The sequence below is a fragment of the Microcaecilia unicolor genome, chromosome 1, assembly GCF_901765095.1.
Source record: "Microcaecilia unicolor chromosome 1, aMicUni1.1, whole genome shotgun sequence".
Classification (NCBI taxonomy): Eukaryota; Metazoa; Chordata; class Amphibia; order Gymnophiona; family Siphonopidae; genus Microcaecilia; species Microcaecilia unicolor.
The window spans coordinates 622,196,613-622,216,310 of record NC_044031.1 but is presented as its reverse complement, the minus strand read 5'-3'; the positions used below and the strand labels follow the sequence as shown (position 1 = coordinate 622,216,310).

Below are 19,698 nucleotides of genomic sequence, written 5' to 3'. Positions count from 1 at the left end.
CTTACTTCCCTGCACCTGTGGGTGCTCTTTTGCTCTGTCTCTGTGTGCTGGTTGTTCCCAGCGTATGCTTGTTTGTTTCCCTACCTAAGCTGCTTTCCCTGATTACCTTGCTTCCCTGCACCTGTGGGTGCTCTGTTGCTCTGTCTCTGTGTGCTGACTGAGTTCTGGTAAGAATGTTGTTTGCTTTCCCCTTTGTTAGCTTTTATCCTTTAAATGCAGTGTAAGCCTGCTTCTCCCTGACTTGTGTTTAGCAGCCCTTCCCTTTAGCCTGCTTTTACGCTTTGTCTGCTGTGCTTGTCTCCTGATTCTTGTGAACATTGCCCTTATCTGTTTGGTGTTTGTAAAGGCAGCCTTTCCTGTTTGCTTGCTTTTCCCTTTGTCTCTAATATCTGTTATCTGACTCTGTGGTACTTCCTTGCGTACTCTTGTGTGTGGATTCCCTTGACCCTTGAGTGCTGAGTGGCACAGTCCTGTGTATTCCTATAGTGGTTTCCCTTCTCCTTGAGTGCTGTGTAGCACAGCCTTGTATATTCGTTTAGGAGACTTCCCTTTTCCTTTGGGTGCTGTGTGGCACAGCCTAGTGTATTTGTGTGCGCTGTATGTTATGGCCTAGAGTGTTCCTGTGGAGCTTCGCTCTTATTGAGCCTGTGTCCCATTCTGTCCTTGACTTTCTCTTCCCCTGGTCGTAGCTTGTACCTGACAGCTTCTTGTCTGTCACCCTTCCCTTGTGTCACTAGCTAGTGCTGTGTGCGTTGCATGTGCGCCAGTCCCTTTTGGGACTCCTTGTTGTTCTTTTTCCCTTCTCCAGTGTGTGACTCGGTTCCTGTTCAGCCGTGAGGCCCACCTGAGTGATCTAGGTCCCTTTTCTGGTGGTGCTAGTTGTTTGTCCTGAGTGTGCAGGGTTTTGTGGATGGAGTTTTGCTTAGCGCCTGTTTGGTCCACCCTAGGCCTTGGCCAAGGTCCTTCCTAAGCCTCAGCCTGGGTGCAAGGGCTCACGAACAGTTTAACACAGAGTCAGCATGGGTTCAGCCGAGGGAAGTCTTGCCTCACCAATTTGCTTCATTTCTTTGAAGGCGTAAGTAAACATCTGGATAAAGATGAGCTGGTTAATGTAGTGTATCTGGATTTTCAGAAAGCTTTTGACAAAGTACCTCATGAGAGACTCCTGGGAAAATTAAAAAGTCATGAGATAGGAGACAATGTCCTTTTGTGGATTAGGAATTGGTTATTGGACAGAAAACAGAGGGTAGGGTTAAATGGCCATTTTTCTCAATGGATGAGGGTGAATAGTGGAGTGCTGCAGGAATCTGTACTGGGACCAGTGTTCTTTAACACATCAATAAATGATTTGGAAATCGGAACGATGAGTGAGGTGATTAAATTTGCAGCTGACACAAAACTATTCAAGATTATTAAAACACATGCAGATTGTGAAAAATTGCAGGAAGACCATACGAAACTGGAAGACTAGGCACCCAAAGGGCAGATGAAATTTAATGTGGATAAATGCAAAGTAATGCACATTAGGAAGAATAATCCGAATCATAGTTACCTGATGCTGGTGTCCACCTTAGGAGTCAGCACTCAAGTTAAAGATCTAGGTGTCATTGTAGACAATACGCTGGGATAGGTAGCACGGAATGTTGTCACTAATAGGGTTTCTGCCAGGTACTTGTGACCTAGATTGGCCACTGTTGGAAGCAGGATACTAGGCTAGATACTGGTCTGATCCAGTATGGCTGTTCTTATGAGATGGATTTCTTTTTCTGAGGGCAGAGTCATATTACCTTTCTGGTTTCCACTTCCACAGGCTCTGGGGTCGGGGTCTTGGTGTGCTGGATCTCCTCTTGGTTCAGGGAGAAACCACGCGAGAGGATGTGTGGACGAGATGATGCAAAGTTCATGAGGGGATAGATCCCATTTCTGTGTGAGGACAAAAACTGCCAGTGAGGGGCAATGACAGAAATACATAGACCTCACAGGTTATTTGTACTATCTGTAAATTATTTCTTTTTGTTTATCTTAACCACATGAGAGAGAGAGAGGTTGCCTGTAAGAACTACAGGCTTAATGCCAATTAGGGAAGTTGGTGCAAAAATACGTTTGTACCCAGCTAGGGAAGTTTGTAGAGGATATTTATAGGTTGGACTGTTATCCCGCTCAGTTTACGCCAGGTTCTAGTATAGTATTTCTTGCAGTTATGGATTATATTTACTACTCCCTGGATAGGATTGGATCCATTTTAATTATTCATTGAAGCTATTTCTAGAGCATTCAATTTGGTCGACTGGGATATCGCACCGAACAGATGTCTAGACTTGAGCCTAAAGAAAGTAATTTCTTTAGGCTCAAGTCTAGACATCTGTTCGGTGCGATATCTCAGTCGACCAAATTGAATGCTCTAGAAATAGCTTCAATGAATGTACTCCTTTTTTGAAGAACCAAACTTTAGGATGAATACCAATAGGAACTATTCTGCTACTCATAGACTGGTTTGTGGAGTCCCACAGGGCTCATCACTATCCTCTTTAACATTTTTTCAAGCCCTTTACGGAAGTTAATTTGTTCCTTTGGATCTGTGGTTTATTGCTACATGGACAATGCTCAGATCTGTGTCCTCCTAAGATGCTCATTTAGGTGAATTCTTGCCTGCAGTTGTGCTTGCTTGATTACGGGATTCTCAGTCGATATGGAAATGTTAAAATCTAAGGGATTGACATTCAGCTGGTAGCGCTTAGTTTTTTTGCTGTCCAGGCTATGGACATTGAATTTCCGGGTTTACAGAGCCCACAAAAACCATAGCTGGTTAAAGTGGTTAACTGGCAATGGCGAACTGCATTAAGATAGGGTTAACTTTTATGCAGTCCTATTTATGTGGTTAGCTTGGCTGGTTAAGTGCAGACTCCGCTACCAGAACACCCTCAAAATAGCCAGTTGGCTGCTAACCAGACATTTTCAGTGGCGCTAACCGGTTATATTCCACTGAATATGACTGGTTAGCCCCGAACTAGTGATTTAACCTGCCAGAAGCCATTTTTGATTAAATCACTTTGAATATCAAGCCAGGATCTCCATCCCCCGAGACATCCCTTGAAGGGACAGCTACATCTCCCCCCGTGACTCATACTCCTCTGTGGAGATAGCTGGTTCTCCCTCTCTTGTCTGAGACATCCCTAAACAGAAACTCTGGGAGGGAGCTCTCACCCAGCTTTAAAACGTCTGTGAGGACCGCTCCAATATGGTCATGTTTAAAAAGAGAAGAAAATAGACTCTCCTCTCCAGGTGTAAGACCCCTGCTGTGGGGATAGCCTGAACCTCCCTCACAGTTCTGAGTGGAGGAGTAGCCTAGTGGTAAGTGCAGCGGACTCTGATCCTGGGGAACTGGGTTTGATTCCCACTGCAGCTCCTTGTGACTCTGGGCAAGTCACTTAACCCTCTATTGTCCCAGGTACAAATAAGTACCTGTATATAATATGTAAACCGCTTTGAATGTAGTTGGAAAAACCTCAGAAAGGCGGTATATAAGTCCCATTCCCATATGTCTGCAGAGACAGCCAAGATTTTTCTTCATTTCTGAGACAACTTCTGGCTGGCTCGGTTTTCCTCACCTGACATCATCCAGGAATTTGTCCAGCTCTAGAGACAACACTTGGGAGTATCTGGAAGCCAGAAAAAAAGAAAAAAAAACCCAATGTGATAAGCACGAGAGAGGGAGGCATGCAGGGCCAGTCTTAGCAATTGTGGGGCCCTGTGCAGACTGGTTCAGTTGGGCCCCTTGCCCCTGCCTACCCCACCCCCTTGTTGACAATCTGTGTTGAAACATTTTTATTTATGAAATTTCAAATAAAGACAAAATCAAGCAAAACTTTTGTACAGAAAAAATAATTCAAATAAGCACAATGCAATCGTGGGAAACCTAGTATTAAGCAATGAAAATTAACTGAATAATTTCTAGTTAAATCCACTACAATTAGGAGTTCCAATTCTCGTAATAGAAAAGAATAAAGGAAAAACATTAATTAACTACAAAAAGGTCCAGGTATGTGGGCAAATTACTTTACAATTCCTCCATTACTCTAACTTATCAATATGGAGAGGCAACACTGGAGATACCCTAAGTAGCCAAAAAAGAAGTCACGTGCACAGGTTCCCAAAAAGACATATTTTACTAAAGACAAAATCACAACATATTTACAGGTAGCAAACTTGTGCAAAAACACACTCAGAACCTTACTCTACCATAACAGCACTGACTCCTAAGACGCAAAGAGAAACAACTTCATCTATGAAAAGGCTGCACTGCAACATTATAGTAAATATTAAACCTGACCCTAAAACCCCAATACACTATCTAGTGAGAAAATAGAACAAATGGGACCGCTACAGATCTCTACACAGAAACTACATGCTAGCAGAATAATGCACCTTGCTCACAAGTGCAAAACACAGACAGGCCATCAACAAATACAAAACAAGGAATCACAGACTAGTAAGAAATATGAAGGCAAAAATCTGAACTGGAAAACTCAAAGGAGTCAGAATCTGCATATATAGCAATACCAGAGAAACAGAAATGGAATGCAAGATATCAGAGATACATATTTCCCAAAACTGACATGTTCCAACTGATAAATTCAAAATCTATTTGTTTTTCTACTTTTGTGGTCTCAACACTTTATTTTTCAATTCAGTTTGGTCCGTGTCTCATCTGCTTTTCCTGGATCTCTTGTCCATTTGACATTTCTTATTTATTTATTTATTTTGTAGCATTTGTATCCCACATTTTCCCACCTATTTGCAGGCTCAATGTGGCTTACGTTCTCTCTCCATGTCTGTCATCCATCTTCTCTCTGCGTCCCTGATCAGCATCTGCCCTCTTAGTGTCCCTATCCACCCTTTATCCAGCATTGACCTGTGTACCTGTCTCTACTCCATGCCCAGCATCTCATGTCTGTGCCTTGTCAGTTCCCTCTCTCTTCCCTTCCTCCCATACCCCACATTCCATCTCTATCCCATGCCCCCTAGTGGTCTGGTATAACTCCTTCTCTCCATCTGTGGGTACGTCTCTCCTCCTCTGTTCCACTACCCCCACCAATCTGGTTTCTGTCTCTTCCCTCCTCCAGTCAATAGGGCCGGCGCAACCTGGTAAGTGCGGTAAACATGACAGGAGGGCGCCGACCTCTGGAGGGCACCACAAGCCATGCTTACCACTGTCGGGAGACTCGGGCAGCTGTCGATCCTCACAATCTTCACCTGCCCGCCCTCAGCTTCCCACAACAGCCCTCTTTTCCTTCTTGCCGCCCTGCCTTTAAAACTTTTATTTTACCTCAAGCCACAGCGGCGGTGGGCGGCAGTGAAAGCAACCAGGCTTGGCTCGCCTCCCTTCCCTTTCAACGTCCCGCCCTCCTCTGACGTAATTTCCTCTTTCCGTGAGAGCGTGACACTGAGCAGGAAGGGAAAGGTGGAGGCGAGCTGAGCCTGGCTGCTTTCACTGCCGCCCCCCGCCGCTGTGCAGTACAAAATAGTGTTTGGGTGGTGTTTTGGCATGTCTGCATATATATGCAGACAAATGAGCGTATAGTCTATTATTTTAATGATATATGTGTGTAACTGTTCATACATTACTTTTTAGAATGTCCCTGACTGAGCCATTGCAGAACACATCAGAGCTAGACCAATACCTGCTAAAGAATCTGGCAGTCAAGTCTTATGTAAAACACTAGTAAAAAATGCCCGTTTCTGGGAGAGATGAAACGGGCGCTAGCAAGGTCGTGGTGTGCAGGGACGCTCATGTCTCCCGGCGTGTGCAGCCTTCCCAGCCATCGGCACCCATCATGAGCGACGCAGATGTCCCCCAACTGCCTGTTTTGGTGTGCAGCGATCCTCATTGGGGCTGGCGCGTGCAGCCTCCCCAGCCATCCGCACGCATCGTGAGCGACCCAGCTATCCCCCAAGCCCCGTGCAGGCATGGGGAGATCGTGTTTCCAGCGCCGGCACCCCATCCGCACGCATCGTCAGCAACTCAGCTGTCCCGTGGTTAGCGACCCACCTGGCACCGCCGCCTAGCGACCCAGCTGGGCTGGAAGCCTTCTCCAGGCACTTGCGCGCTGTGTGATGCGGGTCCAGTCTGAGCCACCAACATGGCCGCCGAGGGGCAGGGTGAGATCGCGTGTGCCCGTGGACTGTGCTCCACCCTCGTCGTCATGATGTTCTGACGCGAGGGCGGGCCACAGGACGCCTCAGAGTTCCGGTTTTGAGCCATGGGCAAAAAGGATATCTCTGGCGCCTCACACTTCCGGTTTGTAGGCTTCATTTCGAACATTGGGGTCGCGAATTATGTCCAGAAGGGGCATGGCTGAGGGCGTGCCTATGAGTGACAGTGAGTGGTGTATGAGTGAGCGTGAGTGAGCTGACAGCTTAGCCTTCACTGTTTCCCTCCCACAGAGTGAGCTTCAGAATTTTTTCCAGGTGAGAATTATTAATATAGATATGCAGACTGATTTGCATATTTCTTAGCCACTCACCTCCACACTATCGCTGGCTTGTGTTTTCTTCTTATCTCTGCAATGATAGTATTCTGATCAATCACTTTAGTTCTTTCCTCCAACCAACTCTCGGGTATTAAATCTACAGAAACACAGATAAAAGACAAGTTAAGGGACCAGATCATTACTATCTTTCTAAGGGGACCTCTAGGAAAATTACTAAATTGTATATTCTGAGTGTTGTGTATGGTAAGACTCCAACCTGTCTGCTCTTCTTACAGGTAAATAAAACACAATTCTACCTAGGTGCTAACATGTCCACCACTGTAGCCATTAGAATGCATTATAACTTACTATTAGAAGAGACAGACTCAGAAGGCTTGTTTAGTAATATGAGAATAAGCATTTATTCAAAACTTACCAATCAAGAGTATAATGTCTATATCAGAATAGGTAGTACAGCAAATCAAGGTAAATCAAATTGAACAGGCCTCAGGCTTTTTCTCATAGAGAGTGGTACACTGGTCACAAGACGTGAATTCTCAGTAATACATCTCTGTTTTACTAAAGCTTACAGCTGTTACTTATATATGATTTTTGTTACATTAGGTCTATTAGGATTACGTAGTTAACCCCGCCTTTTCGTTCTTCCTCAAAGTAGATTTTAAACTTCTTCTTTCGTCCATCTGTTTTTCTGTTTATTAGTACTGAGTTTCCATGTTATCAGCAAACTTAATCTAACAATTTACAGTAAATCACCTTATTTCTGATTATTCAGGGTCATTCTCATTTGCACTCTAAAACCACAGTTTCTGCTTACCTGTTCCCCTACTTCCATATTCCCCTAAAACTGTGCAGAGTTTATAACCCATTCTCATAAATTCACATTTCAGTTCCTTATTAAAACTGTTTGCAACTGACACCAATTTCCTTATCTCATGCCACATGGTTCTATTAACAGAACATCTGTCACTTCAGCTGTTCCAGTAAATCATAACAGCATTTTCTGCAAATGACAATTGCAAGCACTTTTTTCATTTGACCCTTTAACCTACTGAGGCCTAGCACAGATATTCAAGCTATTGTTCAGCTTCATATATGGCCTTATGTCATGTCCAGCATGTTTCCCAGGGCCCATATTAACAGCTGGAAGCAAAAATAGTGAAGGAATTCAAAAAGGAATGAATCTGTAAAAGGCAAGAGGATGAAAGCCAAGCAGAGAGCACTTCAGCTATACAATGATCTTTGCACTTCTAAGAAATCATGGGGAAAGTAATCCGCTCTGTGCAGAAGGTACAATCCCCTAGAACGCAACCATGCTGGCGATGCTCTCTGAGATGGGCGTTGCTGGTGGTGTTTTAACATGGTTCACCAGAGTTTTGAAACATAGTTCTGTCCAGATGCTTTGGCAGAAACATCTTTCGTAGTCATGGGCTATGAAATATGGGGTTCCACAAGGATCTATAAAACTAAGTGGACCTTTAGTTCACTGAAATATCTTTTAAAGGAGGAAAAGGTCTCAGATGTCACTGGATCACTCTGCCCTAATAATTACAATGATCAAGGGTCAGAAAAAAATAATCACTTAGGGAGTCTTTTACGAAGCCACGGTAGCATTTTTAGCTCATGGTAGAAATCAGCTGGCAGTAAACTCTGAAACACCCGTAGGAATATAATGGGTATCTCTGCGTTTACTGTCAGCTAAAAATGCTACCACGGCATAGTAAAAGACCCCCTTAGTGGCTGTTTTAATCATTGACCAAAACCCCCCTCCATCCTTATTTTAATTTTCTAGACATACTATTTCATTATTTTTTTAAATATTTTTCTAAAATTAAATCAAAAGGAGTGACCAATCAATCCAAATAGCATTCAATTAACAGCTAGCAAAATGTTGCAGTGACACTTATCTGAAACCCACTTATTCAATGGCCCTCAGTGATTATTTTTTTCTGACCCTTGATCATCGATTAGGGCAGAGTGATCCAGTGACATCTGAGACCTTTTCCTCTTTTAAAATATATTTCAGTGAACTACAGGTCCACTTAGTGTTATATTTGTTATCTTTCTGGTGTGGACACACTAAGCTTATTTTTGTGTTCCACAAGGATTGCCATTCCCCCCCCCCCCCCCATACTTTTTAAATTCTATCTTAGGGATATGAGAAAGGTTTTAGAACCTTTAGAATCAGATATTTCTCTTATGCAGATGATATTGTTCTTTTGTTCCCTTGGAATACCTTGATGTCAGTTTATTCTCTTATGAAAGAGGGTTTTGAGGTTCTATGTCCCGGTTTTGCTCCTTGGATTTGAAAATAAATCTTTTTTGTTCTATTCTGGTTGCTGCATCTCAAAACAGATATAGTGGAATTAGAAAAGGTGCAGAGAAGGGCGACGAAAATGATAAAGGGGATGGGACGACTTCCCTATGAGGAAAGGCTAAAGCAGCTAGGGCTCTTCAGCTTGGAGAAAAGGCGGCTGAGGGGAGATATGATAGAGGTCTATAAAATAATGAGTGGAGTTGAACAGGTAGATGTGAAGTGTTTGTTTATGCTTTCCAGAAATACTAAGACTAGGGGGCATGCGATGAAGCTACAAAGTAGTACATTTAAAACAAATTGGAGAAATCTTTCTTCACTCAACGTGTAATTAAACTCTGGAATTCATTGCCGGAGAATGTGGTAAAGGCGGTTAGCTTAGCGGAGTTTAAAAAAGGTTTGGACGGCTTCCTAAAGGAAAAGTCCATAGACTATTATTACATTTTGATTTGGGGAAAATCCACTATTTCTGGGATAAGCAGTATAAAATGTTTTGTACTTTTTTGGGATCTTGCTAGGTGACCTGGATTGGCCACTGTTGGAAACAGGATGCTGGGCTTTATTGACCTTTGGTCTGTCCCAGTATGGCAATACTTAAGTACTTATGACGACAAATATATTGTGGGTAAGGAATGTATCACAAAATATATTGGAATTACTCCCTAAATTAGCAGGAGTTGGGATATCTCTCCAAGAGGAAATTAAGTTATTAGGGGTCTGGATAGACTCAGGCCTGACAATGTCTTCACAAATAAATAATGTAGTTTGTAAATCTTTTTTTTTTAATTGAAAATGCTGCATCGTATTATACATTTCTTAGAACCTAAATATTGTTAGATTATTCTGCAAGCAATGGTAATAACAATTTTAGACTATTGTAATATTGTTTATCAGAGTCTTCCAGAGGAACAATTAAATAAGATTACAGATTGTGGAACATACAATGGCAAAATAGGGGAAGGCCATTGGTTTGAAAATGCTGCCCGCTCCCCTGTAAAGCCAGGCTCAAATTTAAACTTCTAACTCGGATCTTTAAAATTCTAAATGGTTTAGCCCCTGCTTACCTACAAGATTTTGCCCAATTATATCAACCAAAGTGGGCTTCAGATATTGAATATGATACGCCTATACTTGGAAGAGGAGCAGAACGTTGGAATTCTCTACCTCAGGAAACTAGACTGACAACAGACAATGCTCAGTGAAAACTTGGCTTTTACAAAAGCACTTTGGATATTAATTTCTGTTCTTGAAAACTGAACTTTGTTTGGATCCTACATTACTATATGTTGAATTAATTGTACTTGGATTACGTGAAAGTCTTAAGATTGTATTTTTTTAGACTGATTGTTTTCCGCCTAGAACTTGATGGTGAAGTGGATTATAAATGCTAAAGTTAAATTAAATTAAAGTAGCGCTCATTGTGTGGCAGGTACAACTCCTACAACGCAAGCATGAGGAATGCTGACCTCTAGTGATAGTACCACAAGACTACCAGTAGAGCCTGCGGTAGCCATTGTAGTATATTAGCCACTGGGGGCAGGAGCAAGTGGGAATCGCTGCTGCCCGGATACTCCTCCTGGACCATCAGGGATGTACATAGTGAAATAAAGAAACTAACAGAGGCACTTATGTGAGTCCCAGCCAATAATCAGCCAGGACCCACTTAAGTATCTTATGGCCAGGACCTACATAAGTGTGAGCGGCCAGCAGTAGTCCAGTCAGACCTGGATATTCAGTGCTGGGGTCTGGACATGGCCTTGCATTGAATATTCATGTCTAACTTATTGGGTGATGGTTAGTGTTTAAAAACACACTGCCATTGCCAACTAAAAATTGATCAGTATGTCTTTATCTCGTTTCACCACCTCCTCACCTCACAGACTTCTAAGCTGATCATCTGAAACTTGTATGCATAAATGTGTTTGCATATCATTTCTGGTTTGCTGTGTAACGTATTTGCACTTGTATGCTCACTTTAATCAGCTAAATCTTTTCAGTAATAGTGAGGTTTGATGTTTCAGGTGGGGATGCACTTCTATTTTCTGCTGTAAAGGCAGGTGGGTAAGCTGGGACTTCAGAGCTGTTTTGAAGGTACTGACACACATTAGAACAGTATGGGATAGTACAATGGTAATCAGAAGACTTTTGAGTACATCAGAAAGAAGCAGGGGGGTCTTCCAAGCCATTGTCTTCTATGCTTTTTCCCATTGCCCTCTATATCTGTCCAAAACCTGTTTGAATTCTGTCAGTTTGGTTTTTACCACCTCAGCTGGGAGCCTATTCAGACATCTACCACCTGGTCAGTTAAGAGGTGAGTTTCCTCTCAGTCTTCTTCCTTCTCCTTGTAGCTCCTGGGCTGGCCTTGTCTCTGATCAAGGGTTCTTCAGGCAGCTCAGGGTTATTAAACATCCCATGTGGGGGAAGGAATCAAGATGGCGACATGATTCTGGCTTGCTGCTTGGTGTGCTGCTGAACCCTGTTGTTTAACATTAACTTTTTCGCAATTTCCCTATGGCATCAATGGCGGCGCTGTTGTTTTGAAAACTTATGACTCAGCCATGCAACAAACAAGCAATGACAGGTATGCCCAGAACCCCCTCCCCCCCAAGGGTATTTGGTATGTCTCTTGCTGCGGCCACTGGAGATGGAGTGTTGGGGCTGCTTGAGAGTGAGATCTCGATTAGCCCATGAGATCACTTGACCTCACTGGTGTGACAGCATGCTGTGGAAGGGGAAGGGAACATCGTATGAATGGCTCAGGCTAGCATGGAAGGACCCCCAATGTTCAATTCCTCTGTGGAGAACTGCCTAACCCCACGGTGAAGAAAACTTTTCTGTGGTTGTGCAGGAGAGTGACCTGATGTGGTGAGCACTGCAGCTTTGCTGGATGAGTCTTACGCTTGGTTTCATCTATGTAGATTAGAGACTTGCACAGGAACGAGGTTCCAACAGGGACAGAAGCAATTCTTGCAGGGATCCCATGGAGACAGAAGCAATTCCTGCGGGGATCTCATGGGGACGGAAGCAATTCCTATGGGGTTCCTGTGGGGATGGAAACAATTCCTGTGGGGTTCCCATGGAAACAGAAACAATTCCTGCAGGGTTCCCATGGAAGTGTACACTGCACTTGCGCCAGCCTCTCACCTACTGAGTACCAAGTTCTTGAGTTCTGTCTCCTCCTTCTTGCTTTTAACAGCACAGATGCAGAAAGTCTCTGTTAAGGAGGTGGTAGAGACACAGATGGTGACGGAATTCAAAAAGGCATGGAATGAACACAGAGTATCTCTAATTAGAAAATGGAAGTTATAAAAAACCTAAACTTAAATGGCTGCATGTGTGTGGATGTGTCAAGTGACACTTAGATGGCGACTCTGGCTGTGATTAACTAGGGCCGATACCGGGCAAACTTATATGGTCTGTGTCTCATGTATGGCAATCTGGTTTAGGATGGGCTGGAAAGGGCTTAGACAGCAACTTTAGTGGCTGGAACATGAGGACAGTGCTGGACAGACTTTTGCAGTCTGTGTCCCGCAAATGAGAAGACAAATAGGCTGGAGTGGGCTTCAATGGCAACTCCAGCAGTTGGACATACAGTGGGGGAAATAAGTATTTGATCCCTTGCTGATTTTGTAAGTTTGCCCACTGACAAAGACATGAGCAGCCCATAATTGAAGGGTAGGTTATTGGTAACAGTGAGAGATAGCACATCACAAATTAAATCCGGAAAATCACATTGTGGAAAGTATATGAATTTATTTGCATTCTGCAGAGGGAAATAAGTATTTAATCCCTCTGGCAAACAAGACCTAATACTTGGTGGCAAAACTCTTGTTGGCAAGCACAGCGGTCAGACGTCTTCTGTAGTTGATGATGAGGTTTGCACACATGTCAGGAGGAATTTTGGTCCACTCCTCTTTGCAGATCATCTCTAAATCATTAAGAGTTCTGGGCTGTCGCTTGGCAACTCGCAGCTTCAGCTCCCTCCATAAGTTTTCAATGGGATTAAGGTCTGGTGACTGGCTAGGCCACTCCATGACCCTAATGTGCTTCTTCCTGAGCCACTCCTTTGTTGCCTTGGCTGTATGTTTTGGGTCATTGTCGTGCTGGAAGACCCAGCCACGACCCATTTTTAAGGCCCTGGCGGAGGGAAGGAGGTTGTCACTCAGAATTGTACGGTACATGGCCCCATCCATTCTCCCATTGATGCGGTGAAGTAGTCCTGTGCCCTTAGCAGAGAAACACCCCCAAAACATAACATTTCCACCTCCATGCTTGACAGTGGGGACGGTGTTCTTTGGGTCATAGGCAGCATTTCTCTTCCTCCAAACACGGCGAGTTGAGTTCATGCCAAAGAGCTCAATTTTTGTCTCATCTGACCACAGCACCTTCTCCCAATCACTCTCGGCATCATCCAGGTGTTCACTGGCAAACTTCAGACGGGCCGTCACATGTGCCTTCCGGAGCAGGGGGACCTTGCGGGCACTGCAGGATTGCAATCCGTTATGTCGTAATGTGTTACCAATGGTTTTCGTGGTGACAGTGGTCCCAGCTGCCTTGAGATCATTGACAAGTTCCCCCCTTGTAGTTGTAGGCTGATTTCTAACCTTCCTCATGATCAAGGATACCCCACGAGGTGAGATTTTGCGTGGAGCCCCAGATCTTTGTCGATTGACAGTCATTTTGTACTTCTTCCATTTTCTTACTATGGCACCAACAGTTGTCTCCTTCTCGCCCAGCGTCTTACTGATGGTTTTGTAGCCCATTCCAGCCTTGTGCAGATGTATGATCTTGTCCCTGACATCCTTAGACAGCTCCTTGCTCTTGGCCATTTTGTAGAGGTTAGAGTCTGACTGATTCACTGAGTCTGTGGACAGGTGTCTTTCATACAGGTGACCATTGCCGACAGCTGTCTGTCATGCAGGTAACGAGTTGATTTGGAGCATCTACCTGGTCTGTAGGGGCCAGATCTCTTACTGGTTGGTGGGGGATCAAATACTTATTTCCCTCTGCAGAATGCAAATAAATTCATATACTTTCCACAATGTGATTTTCCGGATTTAATTTGTGATGTGCTATCTCTCACTGTTACCAATAACCTACCCTTCAATTATGGGCTGCTCATGTCTTTGTCAGTGGGCAAACTTACAAAATCAGCAAGGGATCAAATACTTATTTCCCCCACTGTAAGAATAAGGCCGGGTGGACTTCTATGGTCCATGACCCAGAAACATCAAAGAAAGACCATAATCAAATATATAATAACACATTCATTGTTGATTTAATTATAAATTGATAATGAGTGTGACTATTGGGCAGACTGGATGGACCGTTCAGGTTTTTATCTGCCGTCACTTACTATGTTACTGTTGATCCTCTCTGCTCCTGGGCTGATGTGTAGACCTCAGCTCTGACACAGGCACAAGAATCAGATGTCACCTGACCTACTGGCACGTGCATGTGACAACCTCTCAGCACACAGTGCCAGTGAATCAGAGACAAATCTTACATGTGTGCACCAGAGTGTTCCAAGTTCCAACTTCTGTTCCTTCCTTGCCTGCGCTGCTGCGGCTCAAACCCAGAGAGAGACTGAGAGAGCCAGCTGGAACATTTTTTTATGTACCATTAAATTCTTGTGAGACTGAGTGGGGACAGCTTAAATTTTTGCGGGAATGGGTGGGGATGGGTTAAATTCTTGCGGGGATAGGTAAGATTCCGGCGGGGACGGGTAAGATTTCTGTCCCTGTGCAACTCTCTAATGCAGATACCTGAACTGACCCTCTAGACTATCTGGGTTATGCTTGTGAAACTGGATGCTTTTTTATTGAAATGTTTTACTGAATGACTATTTGGTTAATACTGTGGGAGTTGCTGGTGCAGAAACAGGAAAGCCTTGCTATAGAACATCAAGGACAATGTAAAGTACCAAGCAAGAAGTTAAGGAGTCTAAAGTGGTCGTTAATACATTACTTCAAGAGAAAATGATCATTTATGGGAAACTTGAACAGATGAAGAATCAAAGACATTTGAATCTTTGAGCTTTCTACAAATTGTTGACTCCTTTAGGAAATATCTGCAGGAAGTATTGAATTTGTTAAATTCTATGATGCTTCCATTTAATAAACTTTACTTTCTTCCAGAAAAAGATAAGTCCTCTGAGAGATAAGCTTTGGATATCTCTGTGATCCTTGAATCTTTGAACTTTGAGGTCCAGGAAAGGGCCAATCCTTTAATGAGTTTGTTTTTTGACTTGAACTTGAGTCTGATTCTGAGTCTGTACTTCAAGAAAGTTGATATTTCCTTTTTGGGACAGAGGATCTGGATCTACAGTGGTGGAAATAAGTATTTGATCCCTTGCTGATTTTGTAAGTTTGCCCACTGACAAAGACATGAGCAGCCCATAATTGAAGGGTAGGTTATTGGTAACAGTGAGAGATAGCACATCACAAATTAAATCCGGAAAATCACATTGTGGAAAGTATATGAATTTATTTGCATTCTGCAGAGGGAAATAAGTATTTAATCCCTCTGGCAAACAAGACCTAATACTTGGTGGCAAAACCCTTGTTGGCAAGCACAGCGGTCAGACGTCTTCTGTAGTTGATGATGAGGTTTGCACACATGTCAGGAGGAATTTTGGTCCACTCCTCTTTGCAGATCATCTCTAAATCATTAAGAGTTCTGGGCTGTCGCTTGGCAACTCGCATCTTCAGCTCCCTCCATAAGTTTTCAATGGGATTAAGGTCTGGTGACTGGCTAGGCCACTCCATGACCCTAATGTGCTTCTTCCTGAGCCACTCCTTTGTTGCCTTGGCTGTATGTTTTGGGTCATTGTCGTGCTGGAAGACCCAGCCACGACCCATTTTTAAGGCCCTGGCGGAGGGAAGGAGGTTGTCACTCAGAATTGTACGGTACATGGCCCCATCCATTCTCCCATTGATGCGGTGAAGTAGTCCTGTGCCCTTAGCAGAGAAACACCCCCAAAACATAACATTTCCACCTCCATGCTTGACAGTGGGGACGGTGTTCTTTGGGTCATAGGCAGCATTTCTCTTCCTCCAAACACGGCGAGTTGAGTTCATGCCACAGAGCTCAATTTTTGTCTCATCTGACCACAGCACCTTCTCCCAATCACTCTCGGCATCATCCAGGTGTTCACTGGCAAACTTCAGACGGGCCGTCACATGTGCCTTCCGGAGCAGGGGGACCTTGCGGGCACTGCAGGATTGCAATCCGTTATGTCGTAATGTGTTACCAATGGTTTTCGTGGTGACAGTGGTCCCAGCTGCCTTGAGATCATTGACAAGTTCCCCCCTTGTAGTTGTAGGCTGATTTCTAACCTTCCTCATGATCAAGGATACCCCACGAGGTGAGATTTTGCGTGGAGCCCCAGATCTTTGTCGATTGACAGTCATTTTGTACTTCTTCCATTTTCTTACTATGGCACCAACAGTTGTCTCCTTCTCGCCCAGCGTCTTACTGATGGTTTTGTAGCCCATTCCAGCCTTGTGCAGATGTATGATCTTGTCCCTGACATCCTTAGACAGCTCCTTGCTCTTGGCCATTTTGTAGAGGTTAGAGTCTGACTGATTCACTGAGTCTGTGGACAGGTGTCTTTCATACAGGTGACCATTGCCGACAGCTGTCTGTCATGCAGGTAACGAGTTGATTTGGAGCATCTACCTGGTCTGTAGGGGCCAGATCTCTTACTGGTTGGTGGGGGATCAAATACTTATTTCCCTCTGCAGAATGCAAATAAATTCATATACTTTCCACAATGTGATGTTCCGGATTTAATTTGTGATGTGCTATCTCTCACTGTTACCAATAACCTACCCTTCAATTATGGGCTGCTCATGTCTTTGTCAGTGGGCAAACTTACAAAATCAGCAAGGGATCAAATACTTATTTCCACCACTGTATCTCAACGTGGCTAAGCCCAGGCATTAAAGGCACAAGTTGTTTTTAGTAATGTACAAAGAGGCTGTGGGGCCAATATTCAGACCATGGGAGTTAGCCAGGCCAATTCCTGCAGTCGACGCTGTGCCTGGATATTCAATGGCGGCTGTTTTGGTGACCAGCATTGAATATACGGTCTATTTTTTGATGGTTAATTTAACCAGCCAAGTCAATATTCGGCTCTGGCTGGTTCAGTTGAAACTGGACAAAGATAGGCCTGTTATTTTGGTGGCCCAATTCAGCTGCCAAACTTAGCTGCATGATATATCTGGTTATCTGCTGTGCTGACCACGAATATTCAGCGGTAGACAACCAGCTATCACCCGTTGAATATTTGCAGATAGCCAGTTAAGTGCTATTTAAGTGGCTAGGGCCCATTCCAGGTCGGTTAAAAAGCGCTGAATATCGGGCAGTTTATCTTTAAGGGCTACCTTTTTTTCTTAGGTACCTCTGTAAATGTATAATTTCTTTTGTGAGACTTAAGGGCCCCTTTACCAAGCTGCAGTAAAAGGACCCTGAGGTGATGTCGGCGCACGAGTTGACTGCGCACTGAGGCCCCCTTTTACCGCGGTAGATAAAAGGCATTGTTTTTCTAAAGGAAATGGCCCTGCGGTAAGTGAACCCACTTGCTGTGTGGCCATTTCCTGGGGGAGCCCTTACTGCCACCTATTTAGGAGGTGGTAAGGGCTTCCGTGCTAACCCGGCAGTAACTGGGCAGCATGCAGGACTGCCCGGTTACCACAGAAAAAAAAGGCCCTCCTCCTGAAGCGTGGAGGGCCTTTTGATTTGCCACACTGTTTAGATTGACTTACCACAATGCCTCCTGCAATCCACTTTAAACTCCAAGGTGTAGGTGGAATAGAAGTACTGAATTAAATCAATTATTCAAAGTATTTGTTAAATTTGTTTTTGTTGTGGTTTACATCCTGTTTTACTGAATTTGGTTACTTGTAAAAATTTAATTTGTTTTATTTTATCATTTAAATTAGTTTCAGTCCTCCCTCTGATTCCAAACAGAAACTCCTTCTTTAAAAACCTGAGGTAATGTATCAAGGCCTATGTGTCAAATTCTCCTGTCAACCTTCAAGTTTTTCAGCTAGTTCTCTTGTGGAGCTCTCTGGAGCCCTTTCCATACTTTCCTTCCTAGGTAATCAAGTGCTCCTTCCTTGAACCTCAGCACACAGCTAGAACAAGAGTCTGAAGATGAAGAACACCAGAGCTCATGAAGTTTATTTTAGCCAGTGTCTGAGACACAACACAATCCTGTATGACCTCATCAACCCACTGTCAGCAGAGCCACCGGAGACACTGGTGACATCATTACATTTTCTATGGGAACTTCCCCCTTCTTGTGCTTTATTGAACTTGTCAAACATTTGGATGTTTCTCTCATGCTCCCTTTTTCCTGCTTTCCTCTGCAAGCACCAGCATCACTTTTAGAGTTATTGTCATTCCATGGATGACTTACATTGGTTGTTTAGGATGCAATGAGCAGCCAGGAGCTTCAGTGAATGAACCTCAAAAAGCACACGGTGGAAGAGGAGATTGTGCGCTGTTGGTCTCTTGTCTGCTTCCAGCGATAGACACTGCAGAATGAACTCCTGTAGACAGTGACAGAAGGACAGGAGAGTCCCAGAACAACATCAGTATGCAATCATTTAATTATCATCAGAAAATATGTCCACGAATTACAATATAGAATATAACAGAGGCTGCTGCTTACAGGGAACTCTGCTGATAAGGTGACATCAAGGAGAATGAACCGTGGAGGATCCTGGTGATAGTGTGACATAGAGCTCAACTGGACCCAGGATTGTCGATTTCTGCTGAAACCGAATCAGTGACAAATTGGCTGCTCAGTTTCAGCAGAAACCGAAGCAGAAAATGAAACTGGCTAGGCCTCACCCCTCACCACCACTGCACACAGCCACCCTTCCCCACACCTAGACCCACCCAACAGCCAGCTCACGCCCCCATCCCTACCTTAGGCGCCCTGGTGGTCTAATGGCCAAACCAGGGCAAGAACGATTCACAGTTGCTCTCACCCTGGCCATTTCCACCACCAAAATGGCCACCATGACCTTCAGCGGCAGTTTCAGTGGCCATCTTGGGATTGGAGTTGGTATAGGCTAGAGTGACTGTAAATTGCTCCTGTCCATACTGGCTCCAATCTCAAGATGGCTGGGGTGAGAGTTACTGTGAATTGCTTTTTCTCCGATTAGACCACTAGACCACCAGATCGCCTAAGATAGGCCTGGGCAGGGGGGAGCTGGCTGATGGGTGGGTCCAGAAGGGAGGAAGAGAAGCTACATTAGGTGCTGGCAGTGGCGGGGAGGGGGGGGGGGGGTGAGGGTTGAGGTGGAAGGGAGGATGTGTGCAGTGGCGGAGAGGTGGTGATGGTAGGGAGGTTTGGCTGAAAATGCCCTGGAAGTTTTGGCCAAAACCTGAACTCGGATTCTGGGCCGGTTGCACAGCCAAAACTGAAACTGAAATTCTGTCACCCTCTAATGTGACACCACAGAGCATGCAACTGAGACTGAATAGTGAATTCTGGAATATGACATCACAGAGCCTATGATGTGCAGGAACTCCTGGATTAGTGTGATATCACAGAGCCTAGGAACAGCAGGTAAGTGTGAGGACAGTTTGACATCATACTGTGACATCACAGAGCGTTCAACTGAGACTGAATTCTGCAGAGGGTGTGACATCACAGAGCCTATGATGTGCAGGAACTACTGGGTTAGTGTGACATCACAGAGCCTGGGAACAGCAGGTAGATCTGGGGATAGTCTGACTTCACACTATGACATCACAAAGACTATGAGCAGTAGGGAACATGGGGGATAGTATGACATCACAGAGCCTGTAATCCGCATGCCCTTACCGCGATAATTTGATATTTCAAACCCTGAAAGCAGCATTGAACTCTGGGATGGT

The 19,698-nt window shown here is 44.3% G+C and overlaps 1 protein-coding gene across 4 annotated transcripts in view; it reads right to left on the bottom strand.

The window, feature by feature from the left end:
* Window positions 1-19,698, bottom strand: part of NRBP2 (nuclear receptor binding protein 2) — a 247,184-nt gene that overhangs the window by 25,642 nt on the left and 201,844 nt on the right. For all 4 annotated transcript variants that reach the window (XM_030220357.1, XM_030220367.1, XM_030220360.1 and 1 more), the window contains exons 11-14: window positions 18,227-18,359; window positions 6,525-6,627; window positions 3,609-3,659; window positions 1,788-1,923 (exon numbers count right to left, since the gene is read on the bottom strand). In XM_030220357.1, coding sequence (XP_030076217.1) covers window positions 1,788-1,923; window positions 3,609-3,659; window positions 6,525-6,627; window positions 18,227-18,359 — 423 coding nt within the window. The remainder of the gene's footprint in view (window positions 1-1,787; window positions 1,924-3,608; window positions 3,660-6,524; window positions 6,628-18,226; window positions 18,360-19,698) is intronic.